The 22,718-nt window shown below is 42.1% G+C and overlaps 1 protein-coding gene across 1 annotated transcript in view; it reads right to left on the minus strand.

Annotated features, from left to right (window-relative positions):
- IQSEC3 (IQ motif and Sec7 domain ArfGEF 3) overlaps positions 1-22,718 on the minus strand; it is a 99,168-nt gene that overhangs the window by 44,859 nt on the left and 31,591 nt on the right. Inside the window, exon 2 of the mRNA XM_065742639.1 lies at positions 10,170-10,250. Coding sequence (XP_065598711.1) covers positions 10,170-10,250 — 81 coding nt within the window. The remainder of the gene's footprint in view (positions 1-10,169; positions 10,251-22,718) is intronic.

Consider the following 22,718-nt stretch of genomic DNA (forward strand, 5'->3'; position numbering starts at 1 on the left):
TCTGCACTAACTTTCCATTTAGCCAGTACAATGGCAGGTTACCCTGCAGAGCAACGAAAAGAGTTGTGTGGAAGGTTTTAGGAAATGGGCTAGGCATCTCCATTACTAGAATATGTATGGGTGGGAATCAGCAAGTTTCTCTCAACCCACAGAGCTTCTTGACACTTTTATCCCATCCTCTGCTCCTTTGACCTCAGTAGTATCATTCCATAGCACTGCATTTAACCTTCTAGGTCCCTCCAGCTTCTACATCTACAAACTCCAAATGGAGCATGAGGGGATTTTGGCACCCAAATCTTAATTATTCTGAGTTCCTGTTTATGTCTTGATGCTTTTTTCAGGATGGTCTTTTCTCACAGGAGAAAGAGGTGGACTTCAGCACTTCTACAGTTCTTCTAAACAGGCAGGAGGACAGTCCCTAAAGTCTGCCATCCTTTTTTACTCCTCTTCAGCTATCCAGCTATATGTAGAAGCCAAAGAAAGAGGCTTTAGCAGTTGTACAATGTGTTCCTCTTCAGCATCTCAGACTTCTCAGTTCTTCCTAAATAATCTGAAAGCTTGCCAGACAGAAGAAAGAACATGGGAGCACAGGCATGTGTTTCCAAAAGGAGAACAAAGAACTTGCCTGTAGGGCTGGTCAGAAGATGAACCTGCACAGGAGTGAGTTAGTGCTGCAGAGTACAGAAAAAAACAACAGGCCCTTGGATTGACATCACCCTGCAAGAAACTGTGTGACAAATGGCCAGAGCCTCATTGCTGTCACTGCCAAATAATGTTGGCATGAATGGGAATATTTCATATTTATCTCCTGTTCCTATGTTCTTGTTCCCTTCTATTTCTTCATTCATTTATGCTATTTTTTAACTTCCTGCTTTTTCTGATACCTTCTCTCCTGTCATTCTATTCCTCTGTGTAGCACATTTACCATCATTTTCCTTTCAGTAGGTCTACTTTCTTCCTTGGGGTGAATTTGTCTTCCTTGCTTTCTCAGTGTCTCTTTTTTTCTAACCCTTTGCCAAATTCTGTGCCTTGTAAGCCATGAAAAAATGCAAGGACAGAGGGTCCACAGAAACCACCCAATGAATTCAACAGAACACTCCTCCATGCACGAAAGATCTGTAATTTTAGCAGTGGGGATAGGATCTTGACTGATGTAGATTGGGTCAGTTAGTATCAGTAGGGGATTACAATGAATGGCGTTAGCTCCAACGCAGTCCATCTGCTATTATTTTATCAGCTGTCTGTGACCATTTTTCATTGCTAGACACAGGACTATTTCCAAAGCAGTCACTGTCTCTTCTCAAGCAGCTCTGTGGCATTATCAGAGAAAAAGCACAGGATACAGAAGCTGTTAATGTTGTATTCCACTGGTACTGAGAAATTGTCATGTTATGGACAGAAAATTCTTCACAATACAGGGAGAAGATGATGTTCACCTGCAAGTCATGAGTGAATCCCCTAGAATTAAAGCAACAAATTGTTCTAAATAGCTAGTGAAAGTGTCTCTCACAACTGTGTGGTTTGGCTATGATCAACTCTATTTTATTGACATTACTACTTTTTGTGGCCCAAAAAATGGGAGGTGTTGTCACTTGTGGGAGAAGAGCACTTGATCGTAAGTCTTTATTCCTCTAGGGTTGGATGTACAGAGGCAACAGAAGCAACAGGGGTGAAGAAAGGACTGGAAGAACATGTCAAGGCAATGGCTGGACACAGCCTCAGGCTCTCAGTAAAGGTGTCTGAAAGTCATCTTCGCAGTTTCTAAAGATGATACTTCAGACTGGTTTCATTTGACCTCATTCTCCTGCCATCTTCTTTAAGTAAGGTGTTGACAGAGATCAGGCAAATCAACCAGTGTGATAGGAGCACTTCTACAGCTGTAAGAGATTTGTTTTCCTGTCGAAGAGCCCACCTAGCCCTCAATCTACCTCCTCACCCTCTTGTTCTCCACATTTGCCTGAAAGTGGCTACACCAGCGGAAGTAGAGAAATGCCTATGTGGAAAACTATGAAAATGTTCAGTTCTGGTAGATCTCCTTTACAGAACTGAGGCACTGCATCTGAAACTTACCTCCTGTTTCTTTGGATGCTTCCAGAAAGAGCCATTTCTTCCAGGCCATGTAGCAGAACTGACAACTATATTTCCCTGCAAGAGATTCCCAATGTTGTTGGTAACTATAATGTTAGGGGTGTTCTCTAAAACATTTCTTGCTTACAATTGTGTTTTCGTATTTCCCCTAAATCTACATACACTAACTACCTTTGTGGTTCTGGACCTAGGTTTCTGCAAGGCAATTAATACTGCTGGTCATGCTTGTACAGAACACTCCTAAAAGCTTAGGAAGAGTACCAGTCTGGGTTTAGATATTACTCCTGACCCACATCTCTCTTAGACTGAAATCAAAACTCATGCAACTGTGATCCCGGGGAATATTTATGTGAACTTTGCTGACCCATCCCTGCCTGTTTACAGCATCTCCACAAACTCCAATTGTAATGTCTTGAACAGAGGATTATTAAGTCTACAGGGAGAAAAGAATAAGGAGATGAGCTGTTAAGAAGCAGAAAAAAATCCTCTCTTCATGCCTCTGACCTCAATAGGGAAAAGAAATAGAAAAGAAGCACAAACTGGATGTGCTAACAAAGCAGAAATGATGCTCAAACTCCTCCTGTGTATTTTTGAAAACTGTGCTGTGGAGAACTTCAGCTGGAATCGAAGTCAGACAGAAGAGCTTTACATATAAAGTCTCTTGTCTTCAGAGCACACAAGAAACAGTCCATGGGCATGGAGGCTTGCTTTACACTGCCATGTCTGGGTGCTGTAGGCCTGACTTGGAGTGTTCTCTACTAAGAATCAGAAGAGAATTCAGCCTCCACGATACACTAATTCTGGGAGCTTTCACTTCACACTGCAAGTTGGAGGGCACTTAGTCAGAGTTATTGCGTTGTTTTGTGTGATAGGTTATAAATCCGATTCGATATTGACTAGAATGATTATCCCGCTTCAGACCTGGGCCACAGCCACTGAGTACTTCTGAGCTGAGATGAAGCACTGACCTCCATGTTATATAGCTAATATCTTGCCTGCAATCCTAAACCAGAAAGGTTCATTTCCCATTTCATGAACTGGATTTGCATTCTTTCTGTCAGACAAGGTCAGTCTTTCACAGGTGCAGACACAATGTTGTGCAGCTCAGCTGTTTTCCTGTAATAGATTCATAGATTCATAGATACATGAGGTTGGAAAGGACCTACAAGATCATCTAGTCCAACCATCCTCCTATCACCATCCCTACCTACTAAACTACTAAATCAAATCCCTTAGCACCTCATCTAAACGCTTCTTGAACAGCACTAGGGATGGTGCCTCAACCACCTCCCTAGGCAGGCCATTCCAGTGCCTGACCACTCTTTCAGAGAAAAAATGTTTCCTCAGGTCTAATCTAAATCTTCCCCGGTGCAACTTCTGTCCATTCCCTCTCATTCTGTCATTATCTATCAGGGAGAAGAGGCCCACCCCCTCCTCACCACAACCCCCCTTCAAGAAGTGGTAGAGTGCAATAAGGTCTCCTCTGAGCCTCCTCTTCTCCAGACTAAACAATCCCAGCTCCCTCAGCCGCTCCTCATAAGACTTGTGCTCCAGACCCCTCCCCAGTTTTGCTGCCCTTCTCTGAACACGCTCCAGGGCCTCAATGTCCTTCTTGTAGTGAGGGGCCCAAAACTGAACGCAGTACTCGAGGTGCGGCCGCACCAGGGCTGAGTACAGGGGGATGATCACCTCCCTGCTCCTGCTGGCTACACTATTTCTAATACAGGCCAGGATGCTGTTGGCCTTCTTGGCCACCTGGGCACACTGCTGGCTCATGTTAAGCCGAGCATCAACCAAAACCCCCAGGTCCTTTTCCTCTCTACATTCTTCAAGCCATTCTGCCCCAAGCCTATAGCATTGCATGGGGTTATTGTGGCCAAAGTGCAGGAGCCAGCACTTGGCCTTACTGAACCTCATCCCATTGAGCTCAGCCCAGCTATTCAGCCTACCTAGATCCCTCTGAAGGGCCTTCCTACCCTCCAGCAGATCGACACATCCTTCCAACTTGGTGTCATCTACACTAAATCCCCTCGTCTAGGTCATCAATAAAGATATTAAACAAGATGGGCCCCAATACCGACCCTTGGAGGACACCGCTCGTAATGGGACGCCAGCTGCACTTAACTCCATTAACCACTACCCTCTGGGCACGGCCCTCCAGCCAGTTCTCCACCCAGAGAAGAGTGAACCTCTCCACACCACGGGCTGCCAGTTTCCCCATAAGAATACTGTGGGAGACCGTGTCAAAGGCCTTGCTGAAGTCCAGTTAGGATGGACTTTCTTCACACCAACAGCTTTTCCCTCATCTACTAGTCTGGTCACCCAGTCATAGAATGAATGCTTTAAAAGTGGTGGATAACAGTAGAACATTATCATTCCCCTCCCAGTTTTTTTCCCAAGATGCTTCAGTGGTATTCTAAAAGGAGAATTAACTTGGAGAACAGTTCAATTCTCATAAAATTAACGGCCCCCAGTCTTAAGAGTGATTGCAATCACAAACTGAACACAGTGTTGTGGCTTTCTCAGGAGGATCTGACTGTTAGTGCATTTAGCAAGACCCAGGCTACAGCACATGGGAGCTAAAGAGGGACATGATGTTGTGACTTGTGCAGTGAATAATATTCATGGTTCTTTTGTGTCAGTGCCTTCTAGAAATACTTCACAGGACATGGAATGAATGCATGTTCTCTCTCTGAATGGTGAGTTCAAGTAAAGATATATGAAGAGTCAGATAATGCAGATGGCCAGAAGTAAAACAAATCATATTTTGTTTATAACCAGGTGGTTTTTTTAAGGTGTAGCTTACTGTGTTGCAAGTCAGATTGCTGTGAGGAAAGAAGTTTGAAGGTTTGATTTCAAAGAACTCTCTAAAAGCTTTCCATCCACTTTTCACCCTCCCACATGCAGCAGTGGAGCAACAAGTACAAAAGACCTCCAGCAAGAACAGATATTTCCATTTGAATACTTTGGTAACAGTCAAAACAGGACAAGAGGGATTTTCATCAGAACTGCAGGGAAGGCTGGCTTGGAGATGTATCCAATGGTTTTCATATCTCCTTATCACTAATTGGTGCTGTGATGCCAAGCAGTAACCAATCTGTGACGGCAACTAATTCAGAAGGCTCTTTGGAAATGAGTACACAGCTGTTTGAAGTTTAAACTATATTGAGTTACAATTGAATTGGATCATAATCATGAAGCAAACACTTGCCAGTTGCGCTGATCGTGTTTCAACCCTGAACTAACGAACACTATCCGTACTGGAAAGTTATGTCTCATGAGAAAATGTTTTGCACAAATGTGAGCAGAGCCTACCCAACTTTTCCATAAATGTTTCAGATCCCAGCTTTTGTTCAGACCCCTAACCTCCTCTTCCTGGGAAGACTATGTCTCCTTTCCTTAAAAATAGGTCAGGACTCCTCTACCAGATAGCAGGTACCATACTTCTCCCACAAATGCAGGTAGAACATCACTTCTTCCCAAAGATTTTTCTGAAATTGGCTACTGCCCTTCAGACAATTATACTCAGATCCCATCCCATCTCCTCTGTAACATGAGGAGAATGGAGGGGATCTGAGTATAATTCAAACCTGCAGTGCAATCCCCATGTCCATTGCCAAAGCAGACCTGCATTTAATGTTTTATGTAAAACATTTCCCATACTGGAGCAAAGGTGATTTCCTATTTAGCACCACAGGGAAGTCAGAGGCAGGCACCAGGAAGCTTGTGAAAGGCAACTGAATGAATGTACTCTTCCCTCCAACTGTGACTCCACCATTTCCTCCCAGTACACTAATAGAAACAAATCTTTCTCATCTCAGTGCTATTACCTCACACAAAGGCAAACGGTATGTAATCCTGTTAGAGCTGGGCTGCTGCTAGACCCATTTTAAAGTCATTGTTCTGGGACACCAGTCTCCACTGTGTGAGACTGGGAGAAGTGGGAAATGTAGTTACAAGGCTATTCAGATCCTTAGAATTAAAATTTGCCACTAACAGGCAGAAGCCATCAAGAAAAAGAGAAGTTGCTTTATGAAATCATAGGGTTTAGCTAAATAACAGTCTAATTAGCACCTCAGCAAAGGATCAGGGTTAGCCCCTACTGCGATTTCATGGGAGTCTCCTCATTCCCCACAGCCTGGTCTTTGGCTTCTCTAGTGGAAGGCCCAATCTGGACAATGGGTTATGATCATGAAACCAGTGGTGCACAGGTCAGGTGCAGAAAGTGATGGTCCATGCCCAGTGTTTATAAAATATTTTGAGATAGAGAAGCCTTAAGCAGAGCTCGGTGACAGCAGTTTGCCTGCTGCTGCCTCCACCTCACTCTGTACTTTGTCTCTGAGCTTCCTAGGGGTAGACTGTGGCTTCACATCTATCCCCTAAAGCTCCTGGCCTACAGCATCAGCTCAGCATCCTGGTGGGAAATTCACATTGCAAAACCCATGGAACTGTAACATCCATCTCCATTCCCCACAACGATTAATTCATGTTCTGGGTGGAAGAACACAAGTGTCAGTCAGTGAAGCAATGCTGAACAGTGTGAGAATGATTGCAACTGTTTGATCAAGTTGGCTTCTGCTGAGTGGTTAGACGCTAGTCTGTTTGCAATCATTCCTACCCAGGTGAAGCCAAGGCTTTTTCAGCTAGATGGATGGCAAAGAAAGTCAGAAATCTAGCAGGACAAACAACAGGGAAGATAACACAAGAAGAACAGACAATGGCTACCATAAAACACAAGCAGAACCAAGTTTTTTTTTGCAGGCTGATTGTGACAACCAACCTAGCATTCCCTTCTCCTTCTGACTCACTTTTGAGCTGTGTGGCTGCTCTAACTCATCTGTCCTGCAGTCAGGCAATCTAACTGCCTTGAATTAGACACCCCTGTTTGTCTTCACCTTCCCTGCTATGCTACCTTCCTGCTGCCCCTGTTCCCTCTATCCCCCAAGGTGAGGCTGGGTTCTCACTGACTGTGGGACCATTCTGGGACGAAGGAGATGATGTGGGCTGAGGTAAGGTTTTCTGGTAGAGGAGGAGACATCAGCTGATCACTGCTGGAATCTCCAAGTCCCTTGAAGAGACGAGAGTCACTTGCCTGTTTATGCTCTTTATTAGTCCCTATTCTCTTTAATCGGCTTAGACTGATGAGCCGAGGCAGCAGTAAGGATCAGCCAGGCTGTTTAATTAAAGGATTGCAGCTCAGCCCTGCAGTTTGGGGGTTTGTGTAAATGAGCTGCAAGTCCATTATTCAATCTGCCGCACTGAGAGGAGTTGGGGCATTAATGAAGCAAACTCTAATTAAAACTAGACTGTTGATGGTTATTAGTGGCATCAGTTCTGACAGGATTTATCTCATTTAGGGAAATGCCTGATCAAGCTGGGGAAAAAGAAAGAAGAAACCCAAGCTGGTTTATCAAATTCACCACAACACCACTTGTGACCATTTGTCTCTTCAGTGGGTCTCAGGACAACTGCACAGGGAGATGCTGTGTCCCAAGCTCTCCCACCAGGAGTCCTGATGGGCTTATTTAGGGATATTCCTGGTTCACCCAGGAACTGATTATCTATTATTCAGGCTGTCTGACCCACATATTTCAGACTTGATTGACTTTTGTTCTGCCTCAGTTCAATAGGGAGCTTGCTTATGATTTGAGCTGGGTGACAGGCTCTGTAAATGACCTGATGAGCTTCTCCCAGCAACGCATTGAGCCATTACAGTGTAACATAGCTATTAGCTATAGACGAGAGCTCTGTGGTGACCCCGTGGTTTTTCTGTTTTGTCATTTGTCTTGTTCTCCTTCCTGCTCTGTATATAGATTCAGGAACCAAGCATGCCCATGGAAGACTGCAGGACCTGGCAGAGGCTAGGAGATGTGTTTTGTCCAACATAAATTTGACCAGCGTGCTTAATAGTCCTGCATGTGCTCTGCCTTCCTCTGGGCACAGTGTGGGAAGCAGGAACACTCGTCTCACCTGAAGCCATCACATACAGAGACTGTATATAAAAGCTGCTCTGTTTCAAAAAGCAAAAGTCTATGTGACTGTTTCTTGTCTTCAAACAGTCACAGTGGCTTCAACAATTTCTGTTTCTGCACAAAATATTGAGCCACATAAATGCAGGCTTGGGACTTCTGTTGGGGTTTAGGGCACTAGAAATGGAAAGGAAAAGAGGAAGCCTTGGAAAGCAAGTAAAAAAAGCAGGGGACTTGGTACAAACAAGCAGGGGAACAAGCTACAAAAGGCAGTCTAGGTGACAAAAAAGATGGACAGATAAAGAGCAGTATGAGGGGCTCCTCAACTGAAACCTCAGATGCAACATAATGTAGGGGTCAATTTCATTTACCTCCTCTTTTGACTTTCCTGATTCAGACTCATCTTTGGATACAACTTGCCAATTTGTTAAATTACTAGAGTAAATTATCGTTTCTCTTCAATTTATCTATCAAACCCTAAGTGGGAAATTTGGTTGTTTCCAGCACAAAGAAGGCAGACAAAATGAGGCTCAAGGATGGGCGGGGACACTGAGGTGATCAGGCCAAAAATTTGAAATGTCAGCAAGACAACAATTACCCTAGAGCTTAAGACACTGAGATAAGAAAATTCTAGAAACGAAGGGATTTGATCAGAAATAAGATGAGGGCTGGGGCAGAGCAGAGTCAAGGATCAGGGTATGATGACAGCCAGCACCTCCTCATCTGCTATGAGATACAGCTGCAGACATTTCATGGGGCTGTCACACAAACTTTACCAATGTTTGAGAGTCCACAGTCTCACAAGGTGTTAACCCTTCCATCCTCATACATAAATGGGCATGAGGGGCCCTGCTCCTTTACTCAGTCTCCAAGTGTAGCTTAACCCTGCTTTTAAATATACACAAATGTGCACACCTATTCTCTTCACAGTTGTCCAGCACTCACGCTTTTCCTCAGAAGGAAATCAGAAATCACAGCCCGGCTCCAGTGAAGAGAACAATCAAGAGAGAAACCATTTCAAAAATGCTGTAGCCTCGCTACTGCAATTCAGCTGCCCCATTCTGTTCAGAGCCCTTCCCAGTAACTCAAGCTTCTTATGCCAGTGCCAAAGGCCAGATGTAAAAGTCTAGCAGTGTGATGTGGGAAATCTTTAAAGAGAAACCTGTTTAGTGTTTACAGAAGTGTGATGACGCATGAGAAAACAGAGCAGGCCCATGAAATTGAGGTGTAAGAGGCTGTGAGCTGGGAACAAGATGGCAAGAATGGAGGGACCAGGTGAGCATGGAAACTATTCAGTCTGTGAATCCTGAGTGCCTTTGATGCTCCTTGGAGTCCTTGGCTTTGGCACCAATGTGCTTCACTGATGAAGGACAGTTGCAACAATTGTTGATGTGCCCAACCCTGGTTGCATTAAATACAAGTTAGTAGCAGCTAATAGCTCCAGTCTATAACTGACCATCACTGTCAAGTTCAAACCATTTCAACAGCTGTGTGTTATGTGAAACTGTGCTCCTCTGCCTCAGGCTACCTCAGTCCTAACAGTCACTGAGAACAAATGGGAACCCAGTGGGGCATTTCTGAGAGATCAGCTCTTACTCCAGGCATATATGTGACAGAGGAAATGTATCAATACCATGTATGTCCCAGTGTGAGACAGAACCCTGAGTATGTTTGATGACTTTTACTGTAGGTTAAATGTCATGGGTTTCTACCACTGTTTGCCCAGCCACCTTATAATGTAGGGTAACTGCTTTGAAGGAGAAGAGTGAGGCATATGTATGTCACTGTCAAAGTGATGCAGGAAGGTAAGAAAAGATACAAATGTGGATACGGGTTAATCAAAGCAGATGTTGGAAGAAAGGCTGAAAGTCTGCATTGAAGGTGCAAGGATGTGTGAGTAGAGACCAGAAGGGGCTCTGAGCAATTACACTGAAGTTGTATCTGGGAGTGAAAAGAGAGGGACAGCAGTGCGGGGTATGTGGTGCATAAGGGGGGTTGGAAGAGGATCGGCATGTATATGTGAGTTTTGTCTCCCATCAGTGACACACTGCTGAGAGATGAGAAAGCAGGAGAAGATGAAGAAGAAAGGCCTTTCTGGAAGCAGTTTCCCACCTTGGTGAAGAGTCTGGAGATGAAGGCTTCTGCTCTGCGTCAGCTGCTGGGCAACAGAACTGGTGTAAAACAGTTTCATTCCTGTAAGGAAAAAACAAACAGTAGCAGGTTAGTGTTCATTTCATTCTGCAGAAACCTCATAGGAGAATGTCTTTCCCAAGGCTGTTCCAAGGGGACAGTAATACCCAATGATATTGAAAAACAAATCTGATTATTGCATGAACATTATGCATTCTGAGATAGTGGGGAGTAGAAGATAATTGATTTTCCTTGCCATTACCCTTCCCACTGCAAATGTCAAATTGTAGAGAAGAGGCAAAACCATTCAAACAAAAACTTTTATTTCTGTCAGTATCTGTCTCATGATTCCATACATCTCATGAAAACAGTTTTGCTGATCTAATATTTATTTAGTTTGGGACACAAACATTTCCTTAGATGCATTTCTTTAGATATTTTAAGGCAAAGAAGTTGATTATTCTTTTTTTTTTTTTGGTCATAACAGTGGCTGGAGTAACTGCAGATTTCTCTTGAAGCCTCTCTAAAGCATAGAAGTTGCCTCGGCACATCAGTATTGAGCATTGCCAATAATAGCAGTGGAAAACTAGCATAACAAGTGTAAGAGGGTGTGCTGTGATCAAGAGCAAAACAGAAAGTAGGAAGACATCACAGAAAAGAAAAACAAAAACATAAGTAACAAGCATGAGGAAAACAGGAAAACAAAAAGTTGAAAGTGTTTTTTTTAGATGATAAAGGCAAAAGAGTTCATTCAAAGGAAGAAAGCCTAAACTTGAGTGACTTGCTCTTGGGTCCCTTGCCTGGAAGCAAGGAGCTTGGTTTTCAGGGGTACTGGGCACTTATCACAGCACTGGCATCCAGTAAGAGCTGCTCGGTATTTCTGAAAATTAAGATAATTCCATTATCACCCTTAAGGTGTCAGAGGCAGCATAAATCAATAGTCAACTTTCAACACCCTGACCTTCATCAATAAAAGGGATTCACTAAAAAGAGACACAATGGCAGGGGAAAAAGAAGTACTAGAAGAATGGTAACCACATAAGAAGAGAAGAAAAAAAGCCAGAGACACAAAGCAGGCTGAATCCTCAGATAGCACAAATCACCCTCTATCCAAGTCAGTGGAATAGCGCTTGGAGCTCCATTCTCAGTGCTACTGCAGAGAGTCAGGGCTCAGATGGTATCATCTTTAAAAAATATTTTTGCAGCTTCTAACCAAGACATAAGCAGTAAAACTAAGTCCCCTGGCTTGTCATGGGCTCCAATATCATTCCGAAGGCTTTGGAATTTCTATCCCAAAATGTGGAATTTATCACCTCCTCCTTTCTCAAAATATGATGGAGATGGCCACAAAGATAGCTCAATTACAGATAACAGTGATCCTGTTTCCAACCACCCCATTCCTGCCTCTCAGCTAGCTCAATATAAGGAACAGCTTAGTTCTTCTGCTTCTTTGGCTTCCAGTGCCCTGTCAAAAAGAATCTTTCCTTAGAAGCAGAAGGAATAGCAGCAGCAACACAGCAAGGTGAAGAGGGAAGCATTAGCTTTACCTCACTGACCTCTGTCCGTGCCCTAGGTTCCTGCCTGTGTCATGCAGTCTGCTAGAAAAGAAGGGACATGTTTGTGTGACATACCTAATTCATCTCCTGATCTTCCATTTCTGTAACTACCCAACTCACATCCCTTCTCTCCTGCCAGCCAGGTTATGGCTGTTTCTCATTATGTTGATTCTAATTCAAACTTATCATATGGTAACTACCTGTCTGTCTAGTGTGTCCATAAATTACCTGTGTTGTCTTTTTTCTGAAGCAAGTGGTGGGGTCAGTTTTGAGCCTACAGTCAAGCAGACTCACACAAATAGTCAAACTCCTACATCTTGTCATTCTGCTTCCAGCTAGAAGTATCTAGAAAAAAAAAGGATTTTTCTGATAACATTTTGGTTTTGCAGGAAATGCTGAATCATCAGATTGAAACTACCTGGTGACATCTTGGGTTTGACAAAGATTCTTAAAATCAAACAGTTTTGCCCAGATTTCCTGGCGGGTTGCTTATGGTTCATACTTCCATATCCCAAATCACATGCAATACAAGTAGTCTCTTGGACAGGGGCCATCAGGTATTCAACCTTTCCACCCACTTGGCTCACTGTTCTACCCTACTCTCAAGGCAGCAATTCTGAGAGCTGGCTAGCCCAAGAAGTGTGGGACATCTGTGTCAAGGCAGTCAGACACGCAGAGCAGGCCTGCAGTCATGGATATTGTCATCTGCAGTGTGAAAATGCACAATGTTCTTAGCTGATCCAGCAACAGCTATAGGCTCATTCTAAGGAGCATGTTTGGTTTCAGAAGTATGATACATTGCCATTTTCTATGGAATTTCATCTCTACATGTACTAGGAAAAAAAAAAAGACTTAGTTTCAGATAAAAATAACAACACATTCTGGAATACTGGAATCTTCCAAAATATGGATACGCCAAATTTCAGCCATGTTCAATCACATTTCCCTAAATGAGCTACATCATTCTGCCATCATTCTAACATCAAATGCATCACTCAGATTTCTAATCAAATGTAAAGAAAGCAAACAACAGGGAAGAAAAAAAAACACATAAAAAAGAAGGTATGGACAAGTAGAAGCAACAACAATAACAAAACACCAAAAACAAGAAATAGAAGCTTTTATATAGATGAAATGCCTTGTTAGCCAATCATCAGGATAGAAACAAACAAAAACAAAGGGAACAGGTAAAGGAAGAGTGGTATTAAGTTACAGGACTTCAGACTCTGTGCTCTGTTGTTATTTTAAGGAAAAAATACACCTCATAGATACTCTTGAGAGAATCAGAATGTACTGAGTATTGCAGCTGTACAGTCAGCCATTGGCTCTTGTTCTCATAATTTCTCATGTGTGTTTGACATTAACCTTGGATATTTTCTGCTCCAGTCAGAGTCCTCTTGAACCTCTGAGATCCCAAGATCTCAGAAGTAGTTGCACATCTTACATACCACTACTAGATATTGATTATGCCCACAGACAGAAATCAGCCTCCAGGCCATTTGGAGCCATGACACCCAAGGAGAAGTCCCCATAGAGGTGATGAGTAAGCACTGCTTGATAAATACATGTGGTGTAAATGGGTGCTTCTAAACTTCTGAAAGTTCTCTTCAAGAAGAATATCTTCTGACTGTTATTAGAGTTCCCCAAATATCCAGGAGCAGCTGCAACTTTCACATTCTTCTTTTACAGCTTGCATGTCTTTCTCTTTTATTCTACTCAAGACATTGAGAGTGGGTTCTATCTTAGACACTATACCCTGTTCTTTTTCCTCTTTCTTTCCACCTCTTGATTCTGCAAATCTGATGCTTTGCAAATCTATGTAAAAGTGAGGTCCTAACTTTGCAGAATGGCAGGCATAGCCCAGACCGGAGATGGGAGAGGAAAGATTAACAGCCTACAGAAAAAACGGACCTGCTCCCACCCATGCAAAGATCGTATTAACTGCTATCTGTACAAAGCAGTTCTTATCTGGGTGTGAGAGTCAAGTGCCCAAAGTAAGTGTTCTAGGAAAGCAGCTGTCATTTTAACTCTGTGTAGACTTCAGGTAAGAAGTTATTTTTGGTGCTGTGATTGAAGAAGATCTTGCAGGACAGTAATGGCTGGTGGCTACCAGGATTTCATCTCCTTGTGGTGCTGTCAACTTCTAGAGCTTTAAAATATGTTTTAGATAAGAGATATTTAGTATCTCTCTGAAGACAGAGTAAGTCTTTCGATATTTTTTCTTAATGTAATTTTTTTATTATTTAAAATTTTTTCAGACAGGTAGTTGTTTCTCAGTTAGAAAAGTAGGCCCAGAGGTTGTATTTTTTTTTTTTGCCTTTCTGTGTCTTCCTTTGTGCTTCCTACCACGTGTTCCTCTGATTTGCAAAGTATCGCAGAAACTGTGCTTAAAAAGTATTGCTGATGAGAGAAAAAGCATGAGGAGAGATGATTTCCCTTGTCTTTCAGGATAAAATTTACTGTTCTGTTTGAAATGTATTGCTTTAAAAACAAACAAACAAACAAAAAATCGTTGTAGTGGAAATGCTAAGTCATGACTTGAACCAATGATTGAGAACCTAGTAGGAAGGCAGGGTCAATCCAGGGGAACTCAGGTGTATGCAATGCACCTGAGTGACTGAAAGGAGTGGAGCCATGATCCACCCCTTCCCAGACCTCATTTAAGGGTTGGCAATGGTGGTAAAGGAATCTCTCTGGAGATTCTTTTGTACTTGAGGCCTTCTGAAGGTAAGCAGTCTTGCAATTCTTTTTGTACTCACTGCTGTTGTGTTTGAGTAAATCATTGCTTGCTGTAGCCTGAGATCTTACTGTTCTGCTGTCATTGTTGTGCTTACCATTGTGTTACAGTTATCTCTTTGGCTGCACCCCAAAGAAAACTTGCAACAGAAAATCCAGCAAGAGGGAAAGGTGTTCTGGGAGAGTGAACGGGAGTTGGTTGGTACTAAAGAGGCAAATAGGGAGTGCAGCACTGAAGTGCCTTTTGAGGTAAGTGCTACCAGCAGCTGATGTCTTATAAGTTGAAGAGCAGCAAAGTACAAGGGTGAGCAAAGTTGCAAGAAGAAGACTGGGAACAGCCTGAGCCTGTCAGAGCCTTGCTCTGTTTAGCTGGGACATATGCTCCAGAGGCAAGGATTTGACAGTCCAGACCTATCTTAAACACAGAAAAAGCTGTGCTTGACCCAGTAGTAGCCTGTGTTGTCAATTGAAACATTACCCTCCTCTCCTCTGAAAGAAAACAACTGACTGAGTTTTATTTAGTTGTCTTCAACATTGTTCCTGACAAGAGCTATCCTCTAGCCATCTGCCTGCAGCTTCAGAGGAGGGTATCAATGAACAAACTGTCCAGACACAGCATTTCCTGCTCTGTGACAAACTTTAGAGAGGCCTGTGCCAAACCTTCTGGCTAGCATGAGCTGTCTAGTTGGCTCAAGAGTTAGCTCTACCTTTCTGGCTTCTTAGAAAGCTGGATTGTGCTGCAAAGAGACCCTCTGACTGATGTTACTTAGCCTTTGCAGCTATGAATCCCAATAAGCCAAGACTCTTTTCTCTTAAAAGCTGGTGTTTTGGAGGGTATGGGCATTGAGCTCCAATAACTGAGACTCTGTAGTTACCTAGATTGTAAACCAAAGGGTCAAAGCTATACAAACTTTCCCATAATTGTCAAATTGCTGTATCTTCATATAAAACAAGCACCTGAGGCTTACATTTGTTCTGTCTTACTGACCATCTTAAGCATCAGTGCCCACTAGTTTGGTGTTGATGGTAAATGTTCCAGGATAGAGAGCTGTACTAAGATAAGCAAATTGTCTTCTCCTAGTAGCCAAAAAAGAAAACTCCCAACCCAGATAGAGCAACACAAATTTCTATACACTATAAATCAGCTTTAAACAAATACCCAATGCAATCTCTTCACACAGACGAAGAACAGCTATGCATTTTCCTGCATTTGTAATTTTCTATTACTAAATATGCTAGAACAATACGGAGTGAAAACTGCTCTCAGTGGGAGGACACAGAGCATACTTCAATAGCATGCTGCATCACCTCTCTGTTGCACTGTTACTGTTGCATTTGTATGTTCATGCCTGACCAGTCTGGTGGCCTTCTGTTTATGGAGTGATAGCATCAGTAGACAAAAGGGTGACTGATATGATCTACCTAGACTTCAAAGGTCTTCAATGTGGTCCCACATCAGTCTTAACTCTAAATTAGCAAGAAAGAGATTTGAAGGGTAAACGGCTCAGTAGATGAGGAATTGTTTGGATGGTGATATCCATCCATAGGTTGTGGTCAACAGTTCTATGTCCAGGTGAAGGCTGGTGACAGGTAGTGTTCCCCAGGGTTCTGTCTTGGGACCAGTGCTTTTCAATATTTCTTTCATTGACCTGGTTAGTGGGATTGAGCACATCCACAGCAAGCTTGCACCACTGATTGATGAATGGATAAAAAGCTGAATGATGCAACTGATTGAATGGCATCCCTTTTTCCTTTTCTAAGGGATCTGGACGATCTGGGAAAGTGGGCACAGAAGGATCTAATGAGATTTTAAGAAGATGCAAAGTGTTGCAGTTGGATTGGTGCAATCCCACAATTGTGTACAAAATTGAACTTATAGGGAAATAGAAGAATATATAGAATAATATAGAAATATAGAATAGATAATAATATAGAAATATAGAATAATATAAAAACAGGAACTTACTGAGAAACAGCCCTGCAGAGAAGGACTTGAGGATCCTGGTGGATGAAAAGCTGGACATAAGCCATCAGTGAGTGCTTGCAGCCTAGAAATCCAATGGTATCCAGAACTGCACCAAAAGAGGGGTGGCCAGTAGGGTGAGTGATCGTACCCCTCTACTCTGCCTTGGAGTGGGTCCACAGGAAGACCACAAAGATGATCAGTGGACTGGAACATCTCTCCTTTGAAGAAAAGCTCAGTTCTCTTAGCCTGTTCTTGGAGAAGACTTCAGGGAGATTTCATTGTGGTCTTCCAGTATGGAAAGGGAGCTTATAACCAGGGGGGAGGCAGGTTTTTACATGGGCAGATAGTGATAGGACAAGAGGTAGAAGCTTTAAACTTAGAGGGGATATTAATGTTAGATATTAAGAAGCTCTTTACTCAGAGGGGGGTGAGGCCCTGGCACAGGCTGCTAAGAGAAGTTGTGGATGACCCATCCCTGGAGGCTTTTAAGTCCAGGTTGGATGGGGCCCTGGTAGCCTGATCTAGTGGCTGGCAACCCTGTCCATGGTGGGGTGTTGGAATTAGATGATCTTTAAGGCACTTTCCAGCCCAAGTCATTCTGTGATTCTATATTATGGAGTATAGCTGGCATGACCCCTACTGCAAAGACTGAAGACCACTGGGTTTTCCAACTGCCAGTGCTAATTTCTGTAGCCTTGTAATTGGGCCCTATAGGCCTACATATTCAGTAGTATTGACCTTGGCAAAAATATGCATCAGTCCTTAAAAATCTGATAATGTTGAAAAGCGTATGTTGCTCCCTCAAGCAATGTTATGTCAGTAAATAAATATTATGGCTTACATAGTTCCTCTTTAAAGCACCACCTTTTGGGAAAAAAAAGTGTATTGAATCAAAGTAATTTTTTTTTAAAACTGGGTGTCTCAAATTTCCTGGAAACTATTACAATTCATCTTCTCTTGTGGCAGCTATATAAAAACGAGTGAAGTCACAGGAAAGTGTGGCTTAGAAGATTAAGGCAGAAGGAGTCAAAGGAGAAAAGAATTCATCTCATGAGGTCTTACTGACTGTTATCCTTTGTAAGAAAAGGGCTGGAGAACTGTAAACAGAAATTTAACAGTGGCTAGTTTATGAGAAGTCAGTTGCACAATCCTGCTTCTGTCTCCACTCAGATGTGTAGCTCAGTGCTACCCCTACCAACAGAGCAGTTATATAACCTAGCTAAGATTAGATGTGGGTCTTATTCTGTCTAAAATTTCCCTCTTCTGTTAGGTCTGTTCCTGACTCCAGCAAACCTATAGCTTCATAGGTGAGATCTGATAGAGGTTGTGTTCTCAAAAGAGGAGTACCTTCCAGCAACTAGATGTTTCTTCCCTGTCCTATGCTATTCATTCAAAAATACCCTCATTACATTTTAAACTTGTCTTAATTACTGGTCTCAGTTATAAGCCATTACATTGGTGTTGTGAAGGGAGTTGAGTGTGGGCAGGGTTTGTGTTTTTTTGAGGATCTATGCATAATTAAAAACAAAATCAAGGTAGTTTCTGGACTTCAAGTTCTTTAACTACTTTTAAGTTGGACGGACTCAAAATAGCTACTGGATTCTCTTAATGGTAAGAATGTGACAAGATTTGGAGAGAAAGTGGACTACTTAAACTATCCCATTAGAACATTTAATTCAGGTTCTTTGCAAAATCAGTGTATAGGACTCAATCTTTTCAGCATTAGAAAGCTTTTATTGGTATCCCATGGCTATTTGCTGTAACTTTTGCAGCTCTTTCCTTTTGAACATCTAATGTTGGCTATCCCTGAAGAACAGCTACACGGTCCAGATTCACAAATCTGACTGTGTGATAACACTTGTGATGGAGGGCAAGGGTTTTAGAAGCCAAAATACTGCCGTGTGGAAATGCAAGAAAAAGGCTGTAATTGTTATTTTATTTTACATTCCCAGTAATAAAAACAGAATCAACCTGAGTGTACATAGGATGCATCCTGGGAATGGACTGACTTAGTAGTCTTCTCTAACTCGCCAAAGACTTCTGAAGTAAGTCCAAAAATGGCCTAGAGTTAATTCCAAAAGAGTAGAATGAGATTGAAGCAGTCTTGAGTCAAATTTACATGGTAGGTTGCTGAAGGTGAAACTACAACAAAAGAAGGGGGAACAATTGTGCCGAAGATGAATGTGTTTTGGAATTTCTGTGGGTTGACTCAGCAAGTTCTAAAAGATACCTTTTGGCTAATTAGCTTCTATTTTTCCCTGTTCTAATATCTCCAATATCTATTGTTTTTATGGCTGTAGATATACTTTGCTCTTTGAGTTGTTACTCTTCCACATCCTCATCAGAAACCTCTTCTCAGCAGCAATGATTATCTTTAATTCCCTTAGCACTTACCTTCCAGATTGCTATCCTCCTAAAGTGTTTACATGTGATGTGGTAGTCTATGTGGACTAAAGTGCAGAGATGCACTTTATACCTGTTCTACATACCTATCATTGACTCTCTGGTCATATTTTTCTAGTATTATATAAATCTGTCTTTCTAGTGCTAAAGAACAGAATGACTAGGGGAGTCCCACTGATATAGCATTTCCACCTTTTTACCAGAGTATACCATTTTTAGAGACCCCATAAAATACCTTAGTAACATAAAATATCATACACATACAACTACTGTTTGGAAAGTGAAAATTCAATGTGATGTGCTGATGCAAGTGTAGTTTAGTGCTGTTCTAAAGAACCCACAATAGCTCAGCTTAGAAGAATGAGCACAAGGCACCATAGTGAGGAAATGGAATTTCCTGCACTGAAGGAGGAAGATCTGAGCCAATGCTGCTATGATCTGATCTCTTTTGTTTGGCTGGGGCACTATAACGTATATGGCAAATATGCTATTTATTTGTCACCATCTGTCTCTAGAGGTGTAGATATTAATGCCATATCTTCCTGTACAGGGGATTTCTATGGTTACATTAATTTATATCTGTGGCAGGCATTTTTTTCTGTATGTAGCCATTCTTAACTAGGATAAGCTCTTGGGGGAAAAGTGAGGGAATGACTGGCAGATGAGTGCAAGGATTTTTGTGGGAGAAGTGGGGCATTTTGCCTCTTCTTCAGTGCAAATAATAGAACTGGTGGATGTCCTGTATTTTATGTACTAAGAGGATCTGAGCACAGAAGGATAGTGTGAGCTCACACCCACAGATCAGCTAAAATCAGAATCAGTAATACGTCAAGAGACCAAGAATATGAGGTGACCTCTTCCAGCTCAGTAGGGCATGCTCCCCTGCTACAGGCCTAGATGCTTTCCTTTTCTCTTGTTGGTGATAGCCTACTTGACAGAAATTTCCTTCGCCAAGGATCTGGGCTACAGACTGCTGTCCAGAGTGAAAAAGATTGGAAAGATGTCACCTGCAGACTCACTTTATTCAGGGAAAATTGCTGCTGACAAGTCCATCTTGTTACCTGAAACACTTGAAGGAAATCTAATCTATTTTTTAAGCCCACAAGGAGAAGTTGGGCTGACTGCCAGGATTTCCCTTATGTGCTGGAAATGGGTAAGAACAGAAAAAGGAATGGAAGGAGCTGCTAGCATTCATCTAGGCCCTAGGAGTCAACTAGAGAGGGAGAATTCAGTCAGGCTTCTGGTTTCAGTTTTCCAGGCAGCCTCCTTATGACACAAATAAGCAAAGTCTAGATCCAGCTCTTGGGCCCACTGCCATTATATCTTGTGGTGCACTACTCTTCATGCACTCTCTTGGTGCTTCAGGTTAAGTAACCCACGTAAGTTGAGGTAAGGATGATATACTGGCTGTTAGCTGTGGACTGACTTCATTATAACCAGTCAGTCTAGGTGACAGGAATTGTCCACAGCAGAAAGCTTCAGATCAAGTATCTACTGCACAAAAATGATTCTGTCCCATAAAGCAGTGAACACAATGTAGTGCATGCACACAGCTTCTTTAATAGAAGGCAGCAGCTTGAACAAAAACAATCAGGTCTGGGACATGTGGATAGTTTGGGAAGATGCCAGCATTACTGAAAGCTCTCTGTAGAGGAGTACTTTTATCTCTGATGTAGCTACATTGGTGTCTCTTGTAGAATTACTAGCCAAGGAAATACTTCTTAGGTTTACAGAGATGATTCTCATGCTCTATTTGCCAGCACAAGTGATTTCCTCAGAAGCTTGTCTTCTATTAATTTCTTTCCTAAGGCATAGTAGGAACAGGGATGAGGAAAGTGGTTGTACTTGCTCAGCAATTTCCAGGATGGAAGTGAGTTTGCCATCAGCTGCCAGAGAACTTGAGGAGCTGCCTTTCATGAAGTATCATTGAGTCATACATCAATGGGTTGTCCATCCACTCAATTTAAATTGGATTTCTCTTCTCCAAAGGAAAACCAGTCACACAGATCATGGCTGTCTGCTAATTGTACTGGTGCTTTGGAAGCACTAAAAGGAAGAATGCAACATAATCTGTGGTGGGAGAAAATGCTATGTAGTTGCCTATACAATAGCCCGATGTGCACTACCAGTCTTTTTTAGGTCCCTTGTCCAAGGGTGGAATCAATTGACAACTATATGCGTTAGACAAGCCACGTTACCTTTGGCTCTAATTTGCTAGCAGGGTGATTAGCAGTACTGAGAAAGAATAGCTACTGTATAAAAGAGCAGTCTGTTATTCTAACTGTATGTGCACAGCTAATCACATGGAGAGGATCCTCTAGTGACATGTGTAGCACTTACAGGGAGTGAAGAGAGGTTTAATAAGTTGTAGCCAAAACTATATTTCAGATTTAGATAGCAGCTTCCTATTTGTGTTATCTAAAGAGTGTGTGAGGGGGAGGTTGTGTAAGCCCCAGAAATCATTTCAATGAATTAATTACCATAGACAGAAGTTGGATTGATTAATTTCTTAATAGCAATATGGTATATGTATACAGCAGTACATTTCCAATATAGTATCAGATCTCTTCCAAGACAGCATCTCTCAATTTCAGCTGTCTCTAACCTTTAAAAGAAATTATTGTATTATACATCTAATAGAATAATTACGTCTGCAAATGCATGCTGGTAAAGTCATTTTGTAGCTTTTGAAACATCTTTTCTTACCTCTTCTGTTTTGTACTACACAAAGGCACTTTCTTCTTTGTTCAAATAATAGACTTATAACTACATAAAAGGGAAGTAGCTGGCAAAATCTCACTTTTAATTACACTGATGAGCATTCCCCAAATACCTTCCAGTTCTTCATATAGTAATTACAATTTGTCAGCCTAATGCCAGTGAGTATGTAGACTTCCTAAACAAATCTAGCGCTCTGCCTGAATGTCCTGCTTGCAGACTAAATGCCTTTTTCTGCTCTCCTATTTTGGGCTAATTTGTATCGACACTGTAAAAAGCTGAGGATTGTATTAGTGAAATTGGTAACCCTGTGGGGTTGCCAACTACTGACTGTCAGATACATATGGATTTTAGGCCTCTTCTGCAGTAAGAATAAATTATTTTTACTTTTTGAATGTGTCAGAATTAGGCTTAGTAAAAGGGTGTTCATGACTGAGTACTAGATCTGTTTTTAATAACACTTGGACTTTTATGGGATGTTCATTTACATGTATGATGCTTAACTCCTTAGTCCAGGAAGAACATCCTGGAATTTTCTAGAGGCTGAAATCAAACTGTCCCTCTTCACTGAACAATGACAGAAATCTATAGGAGGGAGTACTGTTCAATATGTTATAATCCCATAAACATGAAAATTGACTTCATGCATAGAAGTGGCTCATCACCAAGCTCTCCATTCATCTTGGCAACATTGCCCTCTGCGAACTTACCTCAGAATGGAAAGATTTGCTGCTTGTTTAGCTGCAGTCCTGTGCTTTTGCATGCAGCTCTGAATTCACTGCTGGTTGTAGCATGATAGTGAACTGCACCAGTGTTGCAATGCTTTGTAACTTGTTATTACCACATTGGACTGATGCACTATATTTCTGTACTGGTTTTATTTATACTCACTGAAGAGTATTACTATTGTTGTATGGGGTAAATCCTACTTCTGAGCTGCTCAGACTCTACTGTATGTTAAGACTTGACACTAAGCTTTAACAAGAGAACTGTGATAGTGAGGAGACTTGGCTTGCAGAAAGCTGTTTCTAGCTCTAGGTTTGGGGCCTTGGCTTTGGAAAACCGGTTCTTATTAGACCTGCACCTATCTGGGTCTTGTCCATGTTGCTTCAATTATACCTACAACTGAAGGTGGAGTGGTTTTCCCAACAG

The sequence above is a fragment of the Cyrtonyx montezumae genome, unplaced genomic scaffold (genome assembly GCF_038088225.1).
Source record: "Cyrtonyx montezumae isolate F1298 unplaced genomic scaffold, pur_monq_1.0 scaffold_3, whole genome shotgun sequence".
Lineage (NCBI taxonomy): Eukaryota > Metazoa > Chordata > Aves > Galliformes > Odontophoridae > Cyrtonyx > Cyrtonyx montezumae.